The sequence below is a fragment of the Megascapheus bottae genome, chromosome 20, assembly GCF_031878675.1.
Source record: "Megascapheus bottae isolate mThoBot1 chromosome 20, mThoBot2.hap1, whole genome shotgun sequence".
Classification (NCBI taxonomy): domain Eukaryota; kingdom Metazoa; phylum Chordata; class Mammalia; order Rodentia; family Geomyidae; genus Megascapheus; species Megascapheus bottae.
The window spans coordinates 27,569,728-27,596,429 of NC_143528.1; the positions used below are offsets into that span (position 1 = coordinate 27,569,728).

General features: G+C 41.0%; 1 protein-coding gene across 2 annotated transcripts in view; it reads right to left on the reverse strand.

Annotated features, from left to right (window-relative positions):
- Window positions 1-14,479, reverse strand: part of Galnt7 (polypeptide N-acetylgalactosaminyltransferase 7) — a 123,857-nt gene extending 109,378 nt beyond the window's left edge. For both annotated transcript variants that reach the window (XM_090354191.1, XM_090354192.1), the window contains exon 1: window positions 14,263-14,479. In XM_090354191.1, the coding sequence (XP_090210317.1) occupies window positions 14,263-14,388 (126 nt within the window). In that variant the 5' untranslated portion in view covers window positions 14,389-14,479. The remainder of the gene's footprint in view (window positions 1-14,262) is intronic.
- Window positions 14,480-26,702: the final 12,223 nt, after the last annotated feature.

The window sequence follows — 26,702 nt, forward strand, 5'->3', positions numbered from 1 at the left end:
TTCAACATTTTCTATGTGAAAAAACTGCATTATCACAAACTATAGTGATCTCTCCTCTATGTTGGCATACTAGTTTATAGAAGGATGTGGATATAAGGCCAAAGTCTGAAAAGATGATATTTAGCTGCTTTTCACTTATAACTAAAAATAATTCATAATAAGTAGGTTTTGTTTTTGAATTTTTTTGAGACAAAGTCTCAATACATCATCCAGACTGGCCTTAAAACTCCTGATCCTCCTGCCGTGAGCCCTCCTTTGTGCTGAAATCACACCTGGGCTATCAACTCTAGCTTCTGTATTTTCTTTTTTTTAAAGCACTCTTGAAAACGATATACAAATCACTAGGTTCATTCAAAAAAGAAGAGAAGGAAGAAAGGGAAAATAACATGTATAAAACTGCAAGTTAAATTTTACCTGTAACACCTGGTTTTAAAAAAAAACTTACATAAGGGAAACATGAGAACATTGCTATGATTTATGTCTTTTCTTATCAATAAGGAAAAGAAAACTTAAGGGAAGTAACAAGGCAAAGTTCATAAAGCTATTCACATGTGATTGCAACAGGATTCTAATCCATGTCAGAGTCCATGTGTACCTAAACTATATAAGAATGTCAGCTTTTATTTTTCTAGTCCACCAGCTGCCAACTTGTGTATGCGGAGCTATACATTACATACAAGGGAAAATTAAACAGAATAATTTTTCATATTAATTAATATTATAATTCATCCTGTGGGGATGAATATTCATGCTATTGATCCTATTTTCCCCTCATCCCCTCCAGTTCCCCAACTCCACTACAAAGGACAGTCCCAAACCAGGACTTTGTGCTATCCATCCAGGCACTTCCTGCTTACTGATGGCACAACATACTGCACTTACAAGTTCATCCTCCCTGCCTAACCCACAAGTGCTAGTATTTCTGTAATCAGGTTGTATCTAACCTTCCTTAGGAATTGCTTGAATTAATTATGGACATGCTTGGGGTTTTCAAGCTTTCAGTGAGACAGTGTCAAGAAAAACCACTGGAATATCACATTATTCCCAAGCCATGAGATCATGGAATCACCTGAATGCCACACAGCTTGTATCTCTTAATTGAGCAGCACATAGAGCACATAGAGAAACTGATACAGCTCAGATAACAACAAAACCAAGAGATGAGTAAGCACTAAGGCAGGCATAAGGAAGTAGAGCTCACTCAGCAGCACAGATTTAACCTGCTCTACTTCCTGGTCACTAGCCTCTAGAACAAAATTCAAAACTTAGTATTCCTGAGCTCCAAGTCTCTTTGGCTACTATAATATGCTTTTTACAAATTAGATTGCCTAGAAAAGGAAGCATTCAAGCAGTAGGAGAAAAATTTTCTAACTATAGTATTCTTCTAAGATCAAGGGCTTCTCTCAATGAATTATTTTGGTCATCAAAATCTAAAAAGAAAAATTCAGTTGGGGGAGTGGAAACTGTGTAGTTTAAGATTTTGATTTTTTGTCAGTGGTGGTGGGGCTTGATCTCTGGTCCTGGGTATTGTCCCTGAGCTCTTCAGCTCAAGGCTACTGCCTTACCCCTGGAGCCACAGAGCCACTTCTGGTTTTCTAGTGGTTAATTAGAGATAAGAATGTCAGGGGTCTTTAGTGCCTGGGCTGGCTTTGAACCCAGATCCTCAGATCTCAGTTTCCTGAGTAGCTAGGATTACAGGTGTGAGCCATTGCGCCTGGTCCCTTTTTTTTTTTTTTTTTTTTTGAGACATTAAATCTTCTGCACATCTAATAGTAAGTTATATATCCAAGAGATTCAGTCCATCCCTCTTAACACACTGCAAGAGTGCTGTACACACTGCTACCAGCTTTTACAGAGTGGTGGTAAGACTCCAACCAGTGGTGCTGTGGCTCATTGTGAACAGCGCCTAGGCCCAGAGTTCAAGCCCCATGACCAACGACAACAAAAAAATTGTGTATTTGGAGTCAGAAGTGTGGCCTAGTGGTAGAGTGTTCGCCTAGCATGCATGAAGCCCTGGATTCAATTCCTACATACACAGAAAAGGCCAGAAGCGGTGCTTTGGCTCAAATGGTAGAGTGCTAGCCTTGAGCAAAAGGTGACCAAGGACAATGCTCAGAATGTTCAAGTCCCAGGACTGGCCAAAAATAAAAAGGACTCTGATCTACTTCAGTCCTCTCTACTTGGGCAAGAGAACAACACAGTGACTTCACTGACACAAACTAAGGCCCAGCAAATTTCTCAAGGACTTTGATGAATCACAACCCATCAAAGCCCATGTTTAATTTTACATGCTTAAGTGTCTGTCATCTATTACCAACATGTGTTTAAATGCATATACGTGACACCTTAAATAAAAGCAACTACAAATATCCATACATTTTGGAAATAAAATCCTAAAAAGTCCTAGAAGGCATCTGACTTAATAAGGCACTGTGTATTTTCTGATTGTCTTGCCACTTAAAACTGATTATCATATGTAACTGTGACAAGGTTTACAGTGAGCTGACAAGAGTTAGAGGAATTGGCATGGATTTAAAAGTTAGTAGCTTCCAGAATACTAATACTTCTAAGTCATCAACAACACTATTCTAAACCAATTTTTTAAACATGATAAGGGAGATTTTCTTACAACAATGTGAATTTGTTGTGATTTTCATCACTGCAATCTATATTCACAGGTTTACCCTAAAGCAACTGTCAACCCAGGGAAACCTGCAGTTCTTTGACAGAAAGGAGTCACATGCAAGAAAACTACATCTTTTATCTTTCTCCCATTCCTAGTCAATCACTTAAGGCTTTAACTTCCATCATTCATTCTTTCAAGGTCTGTTGTTTTTTCATAGGATGAAGCAGCATTTGAAAAACTCTGGTTTTTGTTTTTTGTCTCCCACAAGTAGTGGGCATGGGGTGCCAAGCTCCCATAGAGCAAAAACTTTTTTTAAAAGGTTCATTATCTCTCATTCTAAAAATGAAATTTCATTCTCTCATTAGTACTGGCTCATGCCAAGTTATAAGGTTCGGTTATCTTTAATTAAAAAGAATCAGGTTTTTTTTTTTTAAGAGCTCAGTATATTCAGAAAATGAAATTTCTCTGTGTGTATGTTGAAGAATTGCTAAGTAACCTCCTCCCAAGCTCATCGCCGAGAGGCAAGTTTGAATTTTCTATCTGTTGTTTGTGTAATAAAATATACCACTGACACTTTGACCTTGAAGGGATCATTTTCACATACAGCACACACAGGGACCCAAAGAAATTGATCAACAAGCCACCCAATAAATTATATAATCAGAGAAATAATCTCTTATCCCAAGAGAGCCAGAAGAGGAGATGGTAGGGAACAGTTAAATAGATAATTATTCTTTTCTTGAATAATTAAAGGACTGTAGGAAGACATCTCAATTTATTAACAAAAAAACACCATATTCCTTTTAACTACTACAGTAAGTTTTCTAATTTTAGTTTTAATATTTAAAACAAAAACTTTAAAAAAAAAAAGCACTTAACGTATCCCACTTGTAACTTCCTCTTACCCTGCACTTTGTCAGCCTTTCAAAGTCATTACTCATTTACACAAGACTCGATTGCCTTTAAACCTAAATGCCTGTTATATAAGCAAAAGAAGTTGATGGACACCAGGATGAATGTTCCAAAACCATTTACTGGAGTTTCAGGATGTAATTATTGCCAATGTATGACAAAGGTTTTAATACTTACTTTCTGCTTTGAATTACTAGTTAATTGAATAAAGGTCAAGGATGACATATTTGTCTCTTATGCAACAAGATGGCACTGCAGCAAAACTATTCATTAGACTCTGGCTGGGATTTTCTTCAATTTAGTTATGCGTATAGACTGGCATTAGTCCTGTTGTAGTAATCAATGGAAAATAAAAAGAAACATTCGGTGTTGAAACCCCTTCCCATTTTCCGGTAGGACATTGGAAAAATGACAGTAATGACGTAGCATTATATGTCATTAGACCAATACTCAGGATGATACCAGTAATTCTCTTCTCATGCTAAAGAAACAGCAGAGTTTGGGAAAGGCACAGTTTAGGCTCTGTGTTTGTTGGTTGATATTACTCTTCAGATTCTTGCTGTGATTCTACATTCTCTACATTTACTTTTTAAGACAGGTATTAGCTTCAAGAAGAGTAAGACAGAAAAATATAATTGTTTAAAATACTACAATGCTATGCACTGGTGGCTCACACGTACAATTCTAGCTACTCAGAAGGCGAGAAGTAAGGATGGCAATTCAAAGCCAGCCCCCACAGGACAGTTCACAAAACTCTTACCTCTATTTAACTACTAAAAAGCCAGAAGGGGAGCTGTGGCTCAAGTGATAGAGTGCTAGTGGTGAGCAAAAAAGCCCAGAGACAGCACACAGGCCCTGAATTCAAGCCCCAGTACTGGTACTCACGCACGTGCCCCCCCCCCCAAAGTATTTGAACATCACCCTCTTTTAGCAGATTTTCAGAAAATTTAAAATTGCTAAACCTATTTCTTTTCTTTACCATTGTGATCTCCCTGAACTGCAAATAAATTAATTATAATTGACCACAAGAACAGAAGCATTCTCCTACCTTCTTCAATAAATTCTAGACTTAGAATTTCCTCTGATGTCATCATCACCCGATGATGACATCATTAAGTGTTAAGCAACACTTAATGAAACTGCACAACTATACTTCCTTATTCTAGCTATCCTTTGCTTAAATGTTAAGCTAAGTGCAATAGCTCAAGCCTATAATCCTAGCTACTTGGGAGAGGTATGATATAGTTCAAGGCCAGTTTGGGTACAAGAAATTTCCAACACTCCATTTCAACCAATGGCAAGGTTGTGTACCTGCTAGCCCCAGTGACACGAGGAATCAAGAGATAAGAGAACTGAAGCCTATACAGATCCTAAAATGAGAGCCTACCTCAAAAATAACCAATCGAAAAAGGGGACTAGACGTGTGGCGCCAGTGGTAGAACACCTGCCTGACAAATATGAAACCCTCCTCAGCTCAATCCCCAATACCACAGGAAAACAACATATATGTATATATATATATAATTACATATAATATGCATACAAATTCATCTTATCAAACTTTCCAATCTTGACATTGATAATTTTTACCATATTAGAAAACTTCATGTATAAAGTAATAAGATTTCAGTCATTTCTATTCCATTACTCTAAAAAGCACTTTGTAGTCATTTAGTATGTAGCATAATTGAAAATGTATTTGCCAAAAATCTAATGGATTTTTTATTCATTTTAAATCATCCTGGCAAAAATTAGAAGACTTTTGAACAGTAGGTTTTAAATGCTTTCTTTCAAAAGAAATAAACCCTGGTGAACAGATTGTAAAGGCAACAAATACTAAGATTTACATGACTTTGCTGTATTAGAGATTCAGAAAGGTTAATTCTATGGAATTAGTTAAATGTTAAAGGAATATAATGATCAAGTCATCTAGCAAAAATTATATGGCAAAACACTAAGTTGCCAGAAAACAATTTGCCAGGATAGGAGCATTTAAATTGCTGCAAATAAGCACAATTAAAACCTAGTCCTAGACTGGTGAGATGGTACATGCCTATAATCCTAATTATGAGGTGAAAATAGAAAGGCTTGTAGTCCCACACCCACTCTTGTGAAAAATAAACTGAAGAAAAAAAGGGCTGAGTTATTGCTTACATGGTAGTGCACCTACCTAAAAAGTGTAAGGCCCTTACTTTAAACCCCAGTACCACAGCAGGAGGGGGAGGATTCTCTATCTAGTAAGGTAAATATTTTAGAAAATGTCTAAACAATTTTTGGAATGGACATAGAAAGTGTGTCTTTTCTAAGTATACAGGATGCTATGGATTAAAAAAAAAACTCTTAGTAGAGTAATAATATACTACGGGATGAGTTTATGTTTTTCACAGCAGCAATTTAATCATTCATACCAGTATCTTAATTGATTTAACCTCACTATATGGTTCTCTCATTAAGTTAAGAATGTTTATACATAACTGCAAACTATGAATGGAATTAGAACCCACTATAATGTTTCTCCCTTGACATGATATATATCTTCAACTCCTGACAAAACAATGCCTGTATGATTCACTCTGATAATCTGATTTTATGCCAACATTATAAGGTTGTATTACTTTTGTAGTAACAGATGATAATAAATATATATATGAAATAGTTCCCTCAAATTCAACAAAATAAAAAAGCCGATAAAGTACAATAATAAGTTAGGAGAAGAACCACAGCACCTCAACCATTACGAATTATGTCTTTAGTTTTGTAATGTACAGCTATCCCATGCTGGAATATATCAAAAATAAAATACCATAGAAGTGTAAAATTTTGTACTGATGTCATGTGAACGCTTTGTACAAATGTTAGCTCTTAAAACTCTGGAAAATGGTTCAACACTTGCTCTTATGCTGCACTCTGGATCTGAGCTACGGTGACCCTTCAATAACTAAGTCTATGGGTTAGTTTTCAATCAAGAGTTTGAGCTGTTGTTGGAAGCAGGCATTGTAGTTGTTAGCATCTAATGGCAAACTTTGCTCTCATTAAAGGTAATACCTTACCATAAAATGTTTTTTTGGTTTTTTTGTGGTTCTTGGCTTTGTTACTGTAAGGAAAATCAGAAGTCAAAGGAGAATACAAACAGTTTAATAAATAGAAATGTTACATTTCTGGTACAATGACAAAAATAAACATATTTTGGCACTTTCTCAAGTAATGCCTTTTTAAAAAAGTTAATACCAAATCCAACTTCTTATATTAGGTACACACATTACTAATGAGTACACAGTGACTCAACATGTAAGTGCTAAAGCATGTATAAAATAATTTCATAAGGGAACTACAAAAGCTAAAATTACATCCAATCCAGATCACCATTAGTCATGTAAGTTTGTTGCTAAGATCCAGGTAATCAACAAAAATAAAAGATGTTGAAATTGCTTAGGCCATTTATTCTCATACAGAATGGTTCCCAATAGTATGTGATTTAATTTTAATTTATCAGGTTTAAAAGCAATTGGTGATAACAAATTCCAATTGCTTTGCTTAGAAGCCTATTAGCAGACTAGTTGGTATTGATATAATACTGCCGTTAATTGTACCTTCTAGATTTGGGGAGCCAGGCTGCGCTGTAGCAATCCCATAAACCTAATTAGATAATGCAAAGTTAATTTTTTCCTCAAGTTTCAGTATTCCAGTCTTTGTATTCAGTGAACTGAATTGGGTCTCCCTGATGGCATGTTTAAATGCTTCTCAGGAGCAATGCTTGAAAATGCTACAAAGGCTTTGGGAGCTCAGAAGGGAATTTGTAATGGAGTTGAAATAAGAACATTTCTCATGTTGAAATATCCAGGATTCTTAACAAATGAAGTAACTGAAGTAGCTCTTCCCAATCCGATGGACTTAAGCCCTGGGTAGTTACCTTTTGAGATAACTCTGTTGCTGCTTTTAAGGGTTACAGGGCTCAGTTAGAATTAAAAGAGAAATTTCCTTTTATAAAGAAATGATCATCTATGATCTTTACACAGGTTACTGAAATGATGGACATATAATGTTGTTATTCTCTTTCTTTAAATACACATATCCAAACTTACATATTGAGGACAAAAATAATTACCTAAGGTTCTAGGGATAAAATTTCTTTTCTAGCCGATATTAAGCTGATTTTTTTCAGTTATTGCCTTACGAGTCCCTGGCACCCAGACTACTTGAATATGAAGAAATGCCTAATATAGGTTTAATATTTAATATGCATTCTAATGTCATTACAACTACAGGATTACAGATCAGGTTAAAATACATATACCCATGCACTCACACACCACTGTTGATGAGGTAGAGATCCACCTAAATATGGTAGAGATATAAACAAAATGGATCCAGTTCCTCTTTGACTTTTAAGGTTTTCTAACAAAATTCTTTCTCTTCTATGGCAGGTGGTGAAGATGACTGACTGTTCATCAACTGAACTCTTTCTCATCTGGTTTATTTCCCCAGACAAATTATTTACTAACAAATTTACCTCCATGCCATAGAAGAAGCGAAACAGCCCTGTGCCTCAAGTATTATTGGTTAGAAAGTATCTGTGCAGGGTTTCTGGTACATCCTTTTTAAACCAGCTTCTCCCCAGGGAGAAGCACTTGAATTTGTTGATGGCCCTGGCCACATTTCAGGACTCATATTCTATTTCTTTCCCGGGTCCAGTCATGTCCCTAGGGTTGACTGTCACCTTTCATACATTTTCATATGTGCTACATCTTTCCTCACATTCTCGTAAGGATAAGATCAGCTCTCTGATAGCACCCAATCTCATTATAGTAGATGCTGCTCTTCTGTGTTCCTGTGGGTCCCGATGGATTTAGCTAATTACAATTCTCATTCTACTGCAATTGTCTGCGCATGTAGCCACAAAACCCCAGGACCAAACACAATGTTATGATTTCTTTTATCTTGGACCCACAAAATTTACCATTCAACTCAGGATACTTAAGTGAAAGGATGACAATGAATGCAAACTGCAACAAATAACCACCCTAATAACTGACCTCAGTATCTGAGTCAGACTACATCTTGGAGTTTATCAGTACTAGCCTCTTTCTATTTCTCATCCCTTATTCCAAGCTCTGGTTTTTTTGTTTGGTTGGTTGGTTGTTGGTTTTTTGCAATTCTTGTTCCCTCTGCCTGGACTGCAATTTCCTCTGATTAACAGGGCAGGTTTTGTTAGGCTCATTTCTTAGGCTTCATCTAAACCATCATCTTTCCTTACTTTCCTTGACCTCCCAGGAATGACCTTTTCTGTGCCTTCATATCATCTTCACTGGGTTCAACTTAAATTATTCTACTGCCTACATATCCTCCTCTCAGTGCACTCCACATGAACTTTTCTATGTTGCTAAAATACGGAGTACAGGGTCAGAGAGAATAGCTCTTAAAGTTAGGACACTTGAGATTGAATTCTTGGCTCTGCTGCTTACTAAGTAAATGAGCTTACACAGAGTTCATCTCTCTAGAGGTTCCTCAGCAGATTCATGTATAGAAGTATGTTTAGATCTGACTAAAGAGGATTTCTGTTACAATTAAACAACATGCAGAATACCTGCAGAATATTTACCTGCACAAAGCAAGGACTCAACATGTACTCTATTATCATTGTTATTATTTGCTATTGTATGGTATCCGAAATATCCACAACAATGGAATCCAGTTAGTACTACTCAAAAATAACTAACATCTTCCTACCAGGATTGTGTAACTTCTCCACTCTCTTCAATCCACAATGCCTAGAGCAATAAATGACACTTTTAAACACTCCAACAAACGTATGTAAAGTATCTGTTCAGAGAATAGTATTATGTTTATAATATCAATATATCATCTTACAAAAATCCCATCACCATTAATGTGAATTTCACTTTTTTATCCTTCTCCTTCTACCTTATGTAAAATAATCATAAAACCTTTCAATAGTGTTTGTCAATTATATTCTAGAAATTAGAATTCTTAGTTACTTTTACTTGTGAGACAATCTATCTGCACGAATATGAATCAGGATAAAACTTGATACAAAGATCATTATCTGCTCAGAAGCTGAATAACCATAATGACTTTCCTGTATATAACAGCTATTTTCAATATTCAAATCTTGCCAATCAATTCTTTTTTTAAAGAATGATGAAATTTGAATTTGAGCAAATATTCTGATTACAGGTGGCTCAGAAATTTGGCTTTTTGTTCATGATGCATTATTCCTCTTCCTCCAACTTCCTATTCACAAGTCTAACACAGCCTATACAGAAACCCAAATCTGTTGTCCAGCCATTTTCATTCCCTTTCTGATGACCATGAACTCCAAAAAAGGCTACCTTAAAACTTTCTGTCTATAAGTCTGGTTGTTAAATACCTCCTTGTGATGGCTCTCATATAGTTTCTTTATATTGCTATTTGATTAAGGAATGTCTTATTTCCGTCTCCTGCCCTCCCCCCATCCTCTGCCTCAAGTGAGCCCTTGACAGCAAATTTTCTCAGCATTCTCCATAAAGTCTTACCAAGGTAAGAGACGGGAACTCAGACTGCAGAAAGACCTTATGGCTGACCTTCCCAAAGCCATAACATGGGAAACACCACAGAGATTCTGAGTACAGAAATTCTTAGGCATCCATTAAACATTTTAGGCACTCAAACCCAACCCATTGGGAGAGACATAATACGTGCATCTTACTTTATGTTGCCTAACAAAAAATTGGTTATGTGCCTTCTTAAACTTAGCATCAAGTAGAGACAGGATAGAAAGTCTGTGACAAGCTCATTCTCCAAAGAGTTATCTGTGGGATGAAGCTCAGTTTGGTTTACAGGAACTTCTAGGAAGCAGAAAAAAAGCCTTTCTAATTTTCAGCCCTGAAAAAAAAAAAAAACATGCCTGTGTTTCCATCACTTTCAGGGGGTCTATAAACCTGAATTTCTTTAGGGATGTGATTTTTTTTTAAATTTTTTAGAATTGAGATGGTAGTTAGGTGATGGAACGTTGAAAAGAGGCAAGAAAACAACAATAATCCTTTCAGGGGGCAGAAGAACTGAAAGAATTATGACTACTTATAGGCTACACTGTTCCTAAGTGGTAGGTAGCTCCATACCTAATAGTATTAACTATTGGAAATAGATTCTAGGTCAAGGTCATATCTCTTGAAGTTAAAAGGGTGATTATTACTGAGGTAAAATGATTTGGACAAGTAAGAATGGAACTGGCATAAGGTGATCAATTCTGTCAAGTCCTCACTTAATCAATATAGGAATATACCTTTCAAATCTCCCGGCTTGTTTATCACCTAATCATCTTGGCCTTAAAAGTAGTACTTGAATTAGGTCCCCAACACATATTATTCTGAAACTAAGTGGCATTAATGGTTTGCTATTGACGTTTGTATATAGAGAGAACTATCCCTTTACACACTGTTTCACCTGAACCTTTCAGCATAACTACTGAAGTTAAAGATCTGTCAAGCTTTCCATTACAAACTTTTATTTTCAGAGCTAATGAACTTTTAACATTCAGGTCTAAAAATCTGTGGGAAACACACTGTAATTTGTTTCATTAAAGGAACTTTCTGCATTTTTACAAGTCTAAATGACATTAAAAAAAAAAAGTAACCAAAGCAAATGCAAATGTTGTGTCCCTAACTTTTCAGATAGATATAACCATCTATCATCCTGGACCTCTTGATCTCTTTACTTCCACATCCAACCTCACCAAACCCAGAGGCCTTTGCATCTTCAATAGTTCCTGAATCAAAGTATATTCTTCATCGCCATACAGACGAACTCCTCAGCCAAACCAAGCCATGTAACCTGTCATCTGAGCTATATACTGTCTAACAGGACTCCTCTTTGCTGTTCATCCATCCCTCCCGCAGCCACTCATAGTGGTCTTTCAAAACACAAATATGAACTTCTCCTCCTACTTAACCCCCCCATCTTCCCATAGCTCTTAAAACTTCAATCCTCAGCAGGGTGTACAAGATGCCTCCCTAGCTTTGTAGCATCATTTTGCCTCTCTTCCTCCTTTCCATGTGTCAACTCCATTGGTCTTCCCCAGTCCCTCTTTTCATTGACCACACCTCAGGACTTTTATCTCTGTAACCCCTTTCAGAACTGTCTCTTCCTACTCCCATCAACAACTCTTCTTCAAATCTTAGATTTCACTCCAAAAGTCATTTCTTCAGGGAATGCTTTTTATAACCAAGCTCTTCTCATTTATTTTCCCTCTCACAGAATGCAGTAACACCATTATATTTATGGAGGCTTGGCTAGTGTGTATTTTATTACAGTACAAAATCTGTAAGGTTAAGGACAAGGAGTGTTTCATTTCTAGCATCATACCTGATGTGGAGCAGGCATTCAAAATTGTTGGAATAAATCAATGGAAAACAAACCAAACAACAGAATATGACTGGAACACTAAGATCATTTTTCAAATCTTTCACTTTAGAGAAAAGGGCAAAGGCTCAGGAGAAGGCTAAGAAATATGCTTCTCTTGCCTTCACAAGTGTACAGATCTAAAGTAAAAAAAAATCTGGATATTTACACTAATAAAAAATAATAATAAGTCCAGGCAAGGAAGGACCAGGTCATAACAGACTTTTTCTGGAATGAATACTGATAATCCAAGACAAAAGTACAGAAGAAGGCAGATGTAGCCACCAAAACAAGCATGCAAAGTAAAGGCAGAACCTATCTATGACAAATTATTCTAACCTATTTCAGGTCATGTAAGAGGTGTTGGTGGTGAGAGTCCAGCATTAGAGATGGTTCTCACAATGGATGGAAATAAACTGTGATCACAGTTCACATAAGAGGGCTACCTGGAGGGAGGAGGAACTCAATATTTTCTGTAACAGCTGTTCTCCCAGTGCTGGATCTCAAGACTTCTTTAGGTTATCAAGAGTCTCTACACTCTTATGATTTATACACTGTTCCCACACTTGTCAGGATTACTGTTTGATGCAAAGGTTCCACTCTCCTGATACCTAAGCATTGGTCAATCTCAAAAAAAAAAAAAAATCTAGCATCTACCTTCCAAATGTTAGAAATCACAACAGATCCACTGACAAACGTTATCCCAAATTTAAAAATAAAAAGTCAAGATTTCATCACCCTATAACATCATCATTAAAAGAGCTCTGTAGCTTAGCACAGGTCTCAGCATTAATATCTAGATTTGAGGGGAAAGATACCGTTGTGAAATATAGGACATCCTGAACACGATTCTGTTGGCCCATTTTTCCTTTTTCTCCTAGAGAATTAGGGCTACGGTTTCTACCACCACACGCAAAGGCCATCTGATGACTTTCGAGTTAATCCCATCAGGTATCTTGCTGAGAGCAAAACCTGTAAGACCCAGGCCAGCTCCCCACCGAGGGGAAGTCTTTCCTGTTGCCCAGCCTCGTGGGTATCCTCGTGGGTGACCTCCCAGAGCCAGGCCCGGATCTGGGCAGACAAACTCCCTCCCTCGGATTCTCAACTTTCCAGAGGCCGCCAGGAGCCTCTTTCCCTCCACTCTGCCGAGGCTAAACTCCGTGCAGAGGGAAACTTAATAAAGACGACGACCACGCCGGAGCGCGGCGCCTCCCGGGGGGCGCCTCGAACCCCTCGCGCGGGGCTGGGGTGGGACAAACCTCCGGGGCAAAAGGCTGAGAGTGGTGCGGGTTACAACCGTTCCCCTGGAGGAAGGGGTCACACTGGGAGGGTGGGGTGGGGGGACCGGCTCGTTCCACCAACGGCTGGCTCGGTGCCCGGCGGTGGCGCGCGCGCGCGCGAGGCTCGCGGGAACTAATGTACCGAGGCGCCCGGCTAAGCCCTGCAAAGCCCGGGGCGTCAGGGCTGACACCCGCGTCCGAGGCGGCAGACGAATGCGTCCCTGCGGAGCAGCCGCCAGGTCCGCGCCCCGGCGCGGCACAAGTTAGTTGTTTCACCGGGAAAGAGGAAGCAGGATCGGAGCGGCGGCGAGCCCAAGGGGAGGCGGGGAAGGGGGAGGATTTGAACCTCCGGTCGTCCAGGCAGACCCAAGGCACGGCCAGCTCAGGGGCGAGGCCCCGGCCGCCCGAGCGCAGCGGGCAGCAGCGAGCTCCGGGCGAGGCGGGGCGCTAGCGTCCTCCCGGGCTGCTCGGCGGGAGGACCCCGGGCACCCCGGTCCCCCGCCGCGTGCACCCCACGGACGGGCGACGGCGGGTGGGCGGACGACCCCGCGGGGCCTGGTCCGCCGGACCGCGGCGGTGGCGGCGACCGCATCCCGCTTCCTCCAGGGCCTGCGCGCGCCACAGGCCGCAGCCTGGACCCAACCCCGCGTCCTCCAGCCGCCGCCGCCGCCGCGGTGGTCGCCGCGCCGGGAGGGGGGGGTTGGGTGTCACCCCCCACTTTCCCGGGACCTCGCTCTCCCGTTCCACCCCGCGGTCCCGGCGGGGGAGCGCCCGCCCTGGCCGCCTCCGCAGCTGGGATGCCGGCGGCGGAGCCCCGGGATGGGCGGGGGGAGTGGGGGGGGCGGGGACCGGGACCCCGTACCGGGGGTGGAGGTGGGGGGATATCGGCGCCCCCGATCGGCCGACGCGACGCCCAGCACCACCTGCGGAGCGGCGGCCCCCACGCCGCGACCCCCCGCCCGCCGCCCGGGCCACACGCGCGCCAACAAAAACAAGTTGCAGGTCGCCACCGCCTGGCGGGCGCGGGGGGCCGCGCGGGTCACTCACCCTCATCCTGCCGAGCGGGCTCAGGTCGTCGGGGCGGGGGGACAGGGAGGACCAGAGGACCACGAGCCCCAGGAAGCTTCCCACCACCAGCAGACTGCGCAAGATGAACCCGATCTTCAGCCTCATCTTCCTCGGGCGGCGAGAGACACACGGCCCGGCGCAGCCGCCGCCACTGTTCTCCCTTCCTCCTCCTCCTCCCTCCTCCTCCCCCTCCCCCTCCTCCTCCCGGTCTTTCCCCCACCCTGGCCGCAACGCCCGCCGCCCTCTCCGCCTCCAGATCCGGAACCCCCCCCCCCCCCCCAGCCCTCGGCTACACCTCCCGGGCCCTCCGCGCCGCCCCACTCCGCGCCGCCCGCCCGCCCGCCGCACCCCTCCCGCTCTCCCTCCGGCGGCCTCGCTGCGCTCCGGCTGGCCCGCGTGCCTGGCTCGCCGGGCTTTCCTCCCTCCTTCCCTCCCCCTTCTCTCTGCCTTTCTCTCTTTCTCTCTTTCTCTACCTGCCCTCTCTCCAGATCCGCGGTTCCCTCCTCGCCACCGCCCCGCGCCTCGTCCCCCTGGTAACTAACTGAACACTTTCCACCACGTCTGCCCCCCCCCACCCCGGCCTTGGACTCGGCGCCCGAAAAGCAGATCCCCAAACTTTGGAGATCGCGCCGGCTCGGAACTCTGCCCCGAAGGCCGGCGTCCTCCTCGGCGCCCCCCGCCGGCCTGCAGGCAGCCGGGCCTCCCGGAGGCCTCCTGATGCCCACTGCCCGGAGCCCCCAGCCCCGGGCCCGCAGGAAGCCGAGCAGGAAGTCGGGGCCCGGGGCGGGCGCTGCCGCAGAACTCCACGTGGCTGGTCTCTAGCTGGGAGGATTTATTAGTGCCGATTGTTTGATTGATTGATGGATGTGAGTGTTTATCTTTAACTCAAAGGCCCAGGTGAGAGGTTGGAAAAAAGCCCTGCTCGGGAGGTGTTCCTCGGAGAGCCCGCGTCCCCCTTTCTCTTCAGCCAATTAGAAAGAAAGCCAAGTCGTCTGAGGCCACCAAGCCATAGTGTCCTTGTTCCTGGGCGGATAAGTTGCCCATTGTCGGATTGCAGGTTTCTTGGAACCATCCTCCCCAGTTGCTTCTGCCCTCAGAGCCCATCTTCCCATTGGATCCCTTTGCTGTGTGGGAGAGACGAAATAATTAGCCACGTGCCTCCCCCAGAGGAATTATTATGCCCATGTCCTAATGACGATGTCAGTCACCAAATCACTACGTCGCACTGCAAGCTGCCTAGTTTAAACAGGATGATTAGATTTTTTTTTTTTAACCTGTCTCAAGTTGGTGAGGTTTGGTATTTTTTCCCCCCTAATATGACCTCACATTTGCATTTGAACAGGAGCAAAACCTGCTTATTGGAATGTGATTGGATCTTACACTTGTGCTCTCATTTTCACACAGAAGAGGACAGTTTTTAGAAATGACCAGAGACCAATATGAAAAGTGGCTTAGGGGTAGAGGCGTGGTTCGGTTGGTAGAGACTAACCAAAGAGCTGAAATGGCCAGGTACAAGTTCGAATCCCTATCTTGGAACTACAAAGAACAGAAGAGGCCTAATGTTTTGCTATAATAAGCACAGCTGGATGGGTAAACCGTAGAAAGTAACCCTTTACCACTGAAATGATGGTACAGGGCCCTGTTAGTACACTGAGAAGATAATTGACTGTCACTTATCTGCCTGTAGTTTGTGCAGAGACTTTCAAATACATAGGGAAGGTCACAGAGTTAGAAACTGATGGAATAGTTACACAGTTGTAAAAGCCCAAGTTTCTCTATTTACAAGAAATTGAAAGTAGACCTTAAAATACATGCCTTTTTCAATTTTGCCAGGAGGCAGCCTTTATTGAGTTGACAGAACCCTTTAGAAAATGAGGCACTGCACTCAAAGCTTAGGTCAGAAAGAATCACACTTAACCTAAGGGAGCTCAAAGCTTTTATCTGCCAAACAGTGATTATAATACTTCACAATATTATCAAAGAGAGTAATTGAGGCCAAGTACATATGCAAATATAAAGTAGAGCTCATGAGAATAGAGGAAGTTTTCCTGTAGGGATACAATTCTTGCCTAAGGAGCTCTACAGCCATTACTGGGAACAGGAATTGTTGTGGTGAGGTGCCTTTGGCCTATCCAGCCCAGGAAAGTGCTCAGTGGGCGAGAGAGTAAAGACTAGAACCTAGAAAAAGAGAGAAAGGATTAAAAGAAATATTAGTCTCCTTCAGGTTGTGTGGGCCCACAGCTCAGAGGCCAGCTGGAGCTCTGAACTAAGGCAAATAGACTGGAGAGAATTCTTGGAGCATCTAGTGTGTGTAAGTTGCTTTACATTGGTTAGTTCATTTAAACCTAACGATGCCTGAGATTGCCATGACCCTTCTTAAGCCAAGATTCAGAGCAGGTTTTTTCTAACATCAAAATTCCTGTCACTTGGGCCAAAAGCGTGGCCTAGTAGTAGAATTCTTGCCTAGCTAGCATGCATAAAGCCCTGGGTTTGATTCCTGGGTACCACATACACACAAAAACCCAGAAGTGGTGTTGTGGCTCAACTAGTAGAGCGATAGCCTTGAGAAAAGCCAAGGACAGTGTCCAGGCCCTGAATTCAAGCCCCAGAACTGGCAAAAAAAAAAAAAAAAAATCCTATCATTACATAGGTCATCTTTGCCAATGATGATTATAATCACTTTATGTTATATAATAGGTGAAGTATTGACCCCCCACCCTATTTTTCCAGGTGTGTACAAATACCAGGCAAGCCACCACCACCACCTGACTCTGGCAGGGGCAATCTAAGCCTGGCTGTAAACATTCCATCTTGGGCCCAATCAAAAATCCCCCCCAACCTCCCTTGACCTAATGGCTTTTTCATTAACCTGTGCCTCCTTGCTCAGACCTCATAAAAAAAACTCAGCTCCTGTCCTAGCTCTGACACACAGTCTCCAAGCCCACAGGAAATCTGTGTGTCCCTCACTGCTCTATCTCAATAAATAATCTTCACCTGTGGAAAAGTGAGTCTGACCTGTTTCCTTCCTTTCTCCTTAATTTTCCTAACAATGCATACATTATAATATATATATATATATACATGCATCTATGTGTATGTGTGTGTATATATATAATACAGAAATAAGTCCTCCCAGAAATGAGGCCAAATGGGCCTAAAGATTTATTTTTGAAAATGTTTGAACTGTCACCTCTAATGAAGAGAAACCCTCCCTTAGGAATTGTGTTGTGTTTTGAGGCTCTCACTGTGCTTCCCCTACCTCCCATAGCAAAGGTGAAAAATCTTAAATTGCTAAATGTAACTTGTTTGCCTTCAGGCCCTTGTACAGGGAGTTGTGAACTATCTTCTGGCACCTTCACATCATGCTTCCATGTCAGTTACCCGAACCTTTTTCTGGACCCTTCCCCCATGTGTTCCTTCCCATAGAAACAAAGGAATAGCTTAGGTGCTTGCACTACACTCACTTTTTTCCCCTGACAGTTGCCACTGTGTTGTAATTGCTTGATTTTTTTCTCCACATTAGATAAAACTTACAAGAGCCTGCAGATTTGTCTATCTAGTGTATCATGGTATTCCCCTCTGATGTGTAGGAAGGGCTTAATGAACTTTGGGGTGGAAAACACAAAGGAATGCTAGAAATTACAAGACAGGTCAGGGTCACTGTTCTGCCTCACCCAGGGGGGATCTCCTTCCAAGAGCAAAACTCCACGAACAGTGATTATTTTGCATCTGGTTGCCATCATTATTCATCAATTGTTTCCATCAAGTTCAGATCCTATGGAGGCTGCTCAGAACTAAAAAGAAAGTGATAGTTTTCACCTAAGCTCTGATTTTTGTACTGATTGAAATGATGTATACATCTAGCTGTGTAATCCAGGAATGCTTTAGCTGGGTATTTCTGGCCTCTTGTGAGTTTCTTCCCAGGCTGTCAATGAAGCTACAATCATCTCTTATCTACTCTGGGCATGGAGAATCTGCTTCCCAGTTCATTGGCATGCCCCTCAGGAAGGCTTCAGTTCCTCTCTGGCAGTAGTAGAGAGCTCTCCACAGGGCTGCAAGTGACACAGCAGCCTGCCTTCCTACATGAAAGAGCTAGTGCAGAATCAGCGGACTACACCACAAGGGGTATACTCATAAGAGGGGCATTGAAAGCTATTTTGGAAACTTATGAACAGGGTGGGTCATCTGATATCAGGGCCCAAATACTTGTTTTTCATTTATTGTGAAAATTCAGTTGCTCGTGATGATATACTGGAGATTTTCAAAAAAGAATCCATATCTTAAGTAATTGCTGATTTGATTATCTGGCAATGAAATCATTTGGAATCCTGTCTTCATCTGTGAAAGGAAAGCATTGAACCAAATAATTTTTAACATCCTTTCAATAGGGAAAGTCAGAGACTGGCTTATGATATTAGGTGATTAAGACTCAGATTTATATTTTTTAGGTGGAATACTACAAAGTTAAAGTCTGTCTTTTACTAATTTTTTTTCCCCATGACTTAGATGCCTATTTCTATGGTGAGGATTTCTAAGTTGTACTCATCTAGAAGAAAAGACTTGTCAAAGGCTTCCATTTGATAAGGGTTGTGAAAGAAAACAAAAGTTGCTTATTTAAAACTTGCTTGGTTTTCCACTGTGGAACATTACCTCTTCATGAATTGGACTCCCATAATTTAGAGTGCTCTTTGGACTTAACCATTTGTTTAAGAGGTGATTGAAACATTTTATCTCTTACCACTCTTGCTCAAAAGCTATTCAACAACAGCTTTTCCATTCCTGTTAGAATGAAGCCCAAATTCCAGAGTTTATTATGAACACTTCTGTGAGCGTGCTATGCCTGTCCCTAAGCCTCATGGCTAGTCATTTGCTGCTTCTTTTTCCAATTTAAGAATCATAGCAGTGTTTATTTTTTTCCTTTTGGAACAGGTCAAGTTCTCTCACCTGTCAACTTTGTGTTGTCCCCTTTTCTAGTGTAGTTTCTACACTACCTTCTCCCACCAAGCTCTTGTTCTTCCTCCAATTTTCAATCTACATGTCAATTCTTTTTTTTTTTTTTTTTTTTTTTTGCCAGTCCTGGGCTTGAGCTCAGGGCCTGAGCACTGTCCTTGGACTTTCTCAAGGCTAGAACTCTACCACTTGAGCCTCAGCACCACTTCCGGCTTTTTTCTATGTATGTGGTACCAAGGAATCGAACCGGGTCTTCGTGCATGCTAGGTAAGCACTTTAACCACTAGGCCAAACTCCTGGCCATACATGTCAATTCTTTCAGAAGCCTCGGATTCTCTCCAGCCTCTACTCCTTTTGTAGACTGAGTCTATGCTCTGTGTTCTGAGATCATCTGTTCAGGATTTTCTTTACTTTTGTATTTTGTCTTTTTTTTTTTTAATGCAGATCTTGAGCCTGGTGGACAGACACTTGACTACATATCCAGTCTTTTTGCTTTTGTTTTTCACATAGAATCTCACTCTTGTGTCCAAATTGACCTCACACTATGGTACACCTAGCTCTGCCTTCCAACAAGCTGGCATCACAGGCATGAGGCCACCGTGCCAGGCCATAGACATTTCTTAAAAGCTTTTAGAATGTTGGCCTTTTCTGCATAAATGAGATGGGTAATATTGGAGAGAGTAAAAGAATATTTCATGTGTTCATTTGTGCAAGTATAGAGAAGACTGAAAGCATCCTTTAACAAGCATCAACCTTGTAAAAGGCAATTATATCTAAATGCTCTAAATGCTTTTATAGAAATTTAAGTAGGTAGTTTTGAATTTATTTGGTTGGTTGGGAAAGAAGAATAAACTCTTTTACATCTTATCTGACCAAAATAAGTAATTTGATTCCTAGGTAATGAACTGATAGATATTTCAAATTAACTAGCTGAAATTAACTAGCTCATGAAAGAAACATACTAGCTAGAATTTCACAGATTTTCATGTTAGAACCTGGTACCTCTAATCCTAGAACAAACTAGCTTTTCTTAATATTGAGAATCTCTTAGAGATCATCTGCCAGCTATGCCCAGAACCTCGGTCTTTAATTCGAGAATCTGATACTTAAAGATGGGCTTGTCTTTGTCTTGTTGCCACTATTAAACTCTTGCAGCAGAACATTTGTTCAAGGATGGAATGTAAAGATGTAACTTTCAGGGCCTGAACCCAGTCGGCCAGATGTAAAGTGAGAGACAAAGCTGAACCATACTGGATATATCTGAATAGCCAGGTTCTCAGCAGGGATGTGAAAATATTTTTATATAGAGAAAAAAGCCAAAGAGAAAGGAATACTGCCATGCTTGTCCAAGGCAAAATCTATAATTTCATAAGGCAACCTGACAGGAAAAACAAAGTACTTGTACCATCTTCATCTTCATGAATGTCCCATTAGTTTAAATAAGATTGGGGGGGGGTGGATGTCAGAAGCTGGTTTTTTTTTCTTCCTTTCAAGGCCAGTGCTCTACCCCTTGAGCCACAGCTCCATTTTGGGCTTCTTTTGGCGAGGGGTGCTTAACAGGAGATGAAAGCTTCATGGGCTTTTTTTCCTGCCTGATTTCAAACTGCGATCCCCAGCCTCTTGAGTAGCTAGATTTGAAGGCGTGAGCCAACAGCATCAGACAAGATTGGGTTGTTTTTAATAAAAAAATTGGTCCTACCAGCCTTTGTAGACATTTCTAGGGAGACAAACTCAGTTAAATATAAAGGTATCTAGAGCCCAGCACGGTGGCTCCAGCTACTAAGGAGGCTGAGAACTGAGGATCACGGTTCAAAGCCAGCCCAGGCACTAAAGTCGGTGGACTCTTACCTCCAACTAACCACTAGAAAACCAGAAGTGGTGCTGTGGCTTAAGGGATAGTATGGTAGCCTTGAGCTGAAGAGTTCAGGGACACTGCCCAGGCCCAGAGTTCAAGCCCCAGGACCGACAAAAAAAGAAGTAGCTAGAGACAGACTGGGGCAAGATTATCCCAAATAATCCAGGAGTTAGAGACTGGACTGGCTGTGAGTTCCAACCATTTGAGCATTTTTCCATCTATGCTATGCTGCATCCTGCTAAGGATAAAAAAATTTCATCCTTTTTATTATATTGAAAAAATTAAGAATGAACAAGTAATTTTCTCTTTTATTCCAATACACGCATATCAGTATTTGTAGAGCCATATCAGGGTTGTAAGGCAAGAGTGCTAGTCTAAAGTGCAGAGTTCAGAATACAGCCATTTAGATAAACGCACCTTTTGGCCCATTACAAACAGTTTGAATCTTGAATTTCAGTTATATTTCCTTCTGAAGAGTAGATTTTGAAGACTAGGTCTTCTGGGATAGTTTCAGTTTTTTTTCAAGCCATATAATATGACTGTTTAATAAATTGAGTTATTTTCTGTCATTCTTATGTATAAACATTTCTATTTCTTCAACACGGTTTCTTTGAGCATGTATCATATGCTAATCATTGTTGTAGATGCTAGGAATATACCTAATCAAATAAAATCTCTGCCTTCACAGTCAGACAATAAAGTAAATATCCATTGTTATCTTTACTACCCTAACTCATATCACTTAAGAGCCATGCATTGTCCTAAGAATTTACAAAGATTAATTCACTTCTTTAGATAGTAGATAGGAAGATAAATGCTATGGGATGAAATCGAACAGGGAAATGTGCTATAGTATACTGGATTGGGGATGAGGAAAATTTCTATTTTAAAAGTTATAAAAGAGTTTATAGTGAAGATGCCATTTGAACAAGCCCTGAAGGGGATGAGTTAGCAAGCCAAAAGACAGAAGAGGGCTCTAAGCAGGCAAGTGCAAAGGCCCTGAGGCAAGAATGTTTTTTCTTATCTGGGGAAGATTTGGAGAGAGCTGCCCCTGAGTCCATGAAGGGGACAGCTTTAGATCTTAGAACTAAAGCTCTTGGTCTAAGAGAGAAGGAATGACCTGGGGCGCTTAAGAACTGAGCAAGCCAAGATCTAACTTTTATTGACCTTGGATCACACCTTCTGGTTTCTGGCTTTCCTTGGGAGAGTAGGGGAAGGTGATTGGATGAGAAACAAAGACAGAAGCAATTACTAGTAAGAAGGCCTTGTTAGTAATCTGGACTAAAGATTGTGGGATCAAAACCCAGAGTGGCAGGAATAGATTAGAATATGGATAGATTTGAGTGTTCTTCAACAATTATGGTTCCAAATAATTTAGCTTATTGTTTTGCTTTTAGACTTTGTATGTAGTTAAATTAATAACAGGTAAAATCAACTCTTTTAATGCTCTGGCAGCACACACATTATTTAAAGAAGCCATGTAAGCAATTACTCAATTTATTTAACATCTTTTGTTTAGACTTTCATATGATACCGTATATTTTCAAGTGGAACAACCTGTATTTGGAAATTAAATTTTCCATGTAACAATAGCCATTTAGGTGCCAGGATTAACTGAACTGATGACAACAATGGAAAATACTAGGTAAAATGTTTAATCTTCTAGAAGGTGACTATGAGGTAACAAGAAAACAAGAAATAATAAGGTCACAGAGCTGCTAAACTGCCTTTCACCTTAAAGGCACTGGCTAAACCTGAGATATGTGAGGTTTAGGAACAAAAAAAGTCAAATAAGAGCCAAACCCCAAATAGTTTAACACAATTACAAAACCTAAGATTCCCAAATGGCTTCATTCTAAAGGTGAGAAAGAACTAAAAATCCATTCCCCCTTCCTCCCCAAATAGAAACCTTCTTTTACACATACCCAAAATCACTATCAAAGGAATTATAATCATGATTTGGTTTTCATGATGGTTTGCAACCAGAATTTGTACTATTTGGGTGGTTTGAAAACTCAAGAGTTTAGCTAAAAGTAGGCGCACACCAATCCATCATTTCATAAAACATCTGAAAAACAACTATCTTATTATTCAAGAACTCCTGCACTTCACACGTTGAGAAGTGTTCAGTTCTTATTGTTTTGTTTTTTATTAATGTGTTGCTCACAGATGAAAATCATAGAACACTTGAAACCCCACAAGGGAAAGCCAGAAGAAATAATAAGCTACAACCTATAATGCATTAAAAAATAACCGTTATAACTAGGGGGCACAGAATGAAGAATGCTTAATGTAGCTCAAATTTCCAGAAATAACAGAATCAAAATTTTCAAAGATAGCAGATAATTGATGCTACATAGGAGTTCCAGGCTTGTTTTCTCTCTTACATGGTGGATCCGGCACAGGCTCTTTCTCCAATTCCTCTAATATGTCTAAAAGAAGGCATCATTTAGAACTGAGGTGTTATAGTTTTCCTTTTTCTCCGTGTTGTGTCTTTTCTTGAATTAACCCATCCATAGACATAGGATTTTAAAATGATGGGAATCTGTTTTGTTTTCATAACTCCATGTTGCCCCTATGGAGCACTGACTACCCTTTCCCCGGAGTCACCTCCCCATTCTGCGGAAAAACTTCACCCCTGACCTTATCTGAAAGCATCAGGGGTCCCCTACCATAAAACCCCTAAAACTCCCCACACCTGCTCTTTGTCTCTCCAGCCCTGCTCCATGGTACATAGAATCCCTTTGCAGCCATGATTAGAAGCCTGTTCCGGTCAGCTGAAGTCCCTCCCTTCATTCTCTCCTTTCATCCCCTAGATCTTTCCTAACACGTGTGACTCAATTTCTTAACAAAAACTATATTAATAGTCCTCATTGTGGAAACTAATATAGATTGTTTTTTGTCCCGTGGCTTGAACTCAGGGCTTGAGCACTGTCCTTGGGCTTTCTCAAGGCTAGAGCTCTAATTGGAGTCACAGAACCACTTCTTGCTTTTTCTATTTATTTGGTACACAAGAATCAGAACCTAGGTCTTCGTGCATGCTAGGTAAGCACTCTACCACTAGGCCAAACTCCCAGCCTCTAATATATTTTTCTATTAGGAAACTGAGTCTGCAGCGTGAAGGTATCAGGATAAAGTGCAAAATGACTAGAACAGAGCAGATCAACTTCAATGGAAAGTTGAAAAGGGACACCATGGTGAACTGACGCAAGACGTGGTGTAGAGAGGTAGAGGGACTTAAGTAAGGGTAGTGGAAGGGGGACAGGGGTCCAGGTAGCTGAAAGGCTCACAGAGTTTGAATTTAGAATACAGGTCTGGCTCTGGGAGCCAATTGTTGGGGCAAGTCTCCTGCACGAGCCCCTTCACCTGAGAGGGTGGGGGAGTAAGTTTCATATTTAGATTAAGATTCTAGGCTGGAGAATTTGGGGAAGACTCCCTGGAGAGAGGAGTCTGTGGGCCAAGCCAGGGAACATTATTGAATTATGAGAACAGAGCAAATTCCTGTCACCCACTCCTGAACTTTTAGCACGGATTATCTTTTAAGTAGGAGACCTATGGGACATTTTCCAGTAGATGTCCCTTGGGTAATTCCAAATCAGCATTTCCAGAAAGGAATTGATGCATTTTTTTTCCCCCGTGAATTTTCTATTCTTCCTAGGCTCCTGATTCAGCTTTGGCATTTAAACAAGAAATTTCTATGACGTATTTCATAGTTCCTTATATTTTTTTTCTTCCACTTCCAGATTTACATGTTATCAAGTCAGCTCTACCACTGGCACCTCCTTTTTGTTTGTACTATAATTCAAAATCTCTTGCAGTTCTAGCCTCTTGTTTCTTTAAGCCAGGATCCTAGAACTATGAGAATTATTTCCCCCCTCTAAAATATAGGTACAATCATGTCACTCCTAGAGTAAAATACCTTTGGATATACCTTAAAGATGTCAATTCATTGTATCCTGGGAACGATAATCTCTTTAAATAAAGCACTAACATCCAATGCTAGTGCCCCAGTTGGAGTGCAGCATGAAAACAATAGATTTTCATGGGCTTTCTCATAGAGAACCTTAGCAAACTACACTGATATACAGGAGGAGAAGCCCGCGTAAGAGCTTACTAGATAAATCTTTGATTAAAAACAAAAATTATTTATGCTGGGCACCGGTGGCTTACACTTGTAATTCTAGCTACTCAAGAGGATGAGATCTGGGGGAACTAAAGCCCCTGAGACTCTTATCTCTAATTAACCACCAGAAAACCAGAAGTGGCACTGTGGCTCAAGGGGTAGGGCGGTAGCCGCAAGCTGAAAGGCTCAGGGTCAGCACCCAAGCCCAGAGTTCAAGCCCCATAACCTATAACAAAAAAAGAAAGAAAAAGAAAAAGAAAAAAATTGTCAGAGCTGATATACACAACAATCTACTTTCCTACTTCAGATTGAGAAACAGCAGTAACTGAAAGCAAGGTTGCTACTCAAGTAGACAGCCACCAGAGAGATGGGCTTCACCTGAGGTTAAGGAGATGGGAGGGAAAAAAATCGATAGGAAAATTTCCACAAAATGAGGCACAGGATTTTGCAAGTTTTTAACACTTAGTGCAAGAATAAAGGAATTAAGGTAGAATAACCACGATGGCAAGAAACACACAACTTCAAGGCTTCAATATACTAAAAAAAACTTCAAGGCTTCAATATACTAAATCTTACTATGGCAAACTCTCTTCTACTCCAGATTGGCTAAGGATTGAAGAAGGAACTCTTGAGGTAACTATGAAGAAATACTTGGCATAGACAATTTAAGACCTAAAAGAATCTTGGCTCATCATTCTGGATTTTCTAGTCCAAATTTCAATGGTCTAGGCTTCTGGGAAGGGCAGCATATCTTGGCACAACACCTTTAGAAGCAAGTACTTATAATGCAACCAGACAACAAAGAGAGGCTGTGAGAGGATTTTCACAATCCCTGGTAAGGAAATGCCTTCTACATCATGAACTCAGGACTGCCTATCCACTAGGTTTCAATACCACTTTCCTGGAGAAGCTTTAGAGATACTCCAAACCATAGCAGAGCTCTTTCCAGAGACACCTACCTTCCCTGTGAAGCCACAGTTAGCAGTTAGTACACAGAGAGACTTTACCATAAAGAGCCAGACACAAAGTCTGTGAACCTTCCTTCTGCCTCAGTTGAACTGACTGGGATAGTCATTTATATAAACTAAATATACTAAAACAGTGTATCTAGCCCTTTAAATGACATGGCAAAATATTTAGTAACATGGGAAAAACAGAAATCTCCACAAAATTAAATGTATTCTGGCTATAACGGTTAATAAAGATCTGTCTATCTATCTTTCTTTCCATTTAAAAATGACCATAAAGCAAATGATCCATTTACATTTTGATCTTTAGCTGGGTATTGGCATTGCTGGGAGTAAAAAAGCATTACCCAAAGAAAAAAAAATTTAAAGAAAGACAGTGGAGTAGGTTTAAAAGATTTCCATATCATCAGAAATTACCTAGGAAAGAACATTATATACAGTAAATGCTTAATAAATATTCATTGATGGAATCAATGTGCTATTGAATAGAATAATTAAGTATGAAAAGCCTGGGAACAAAATG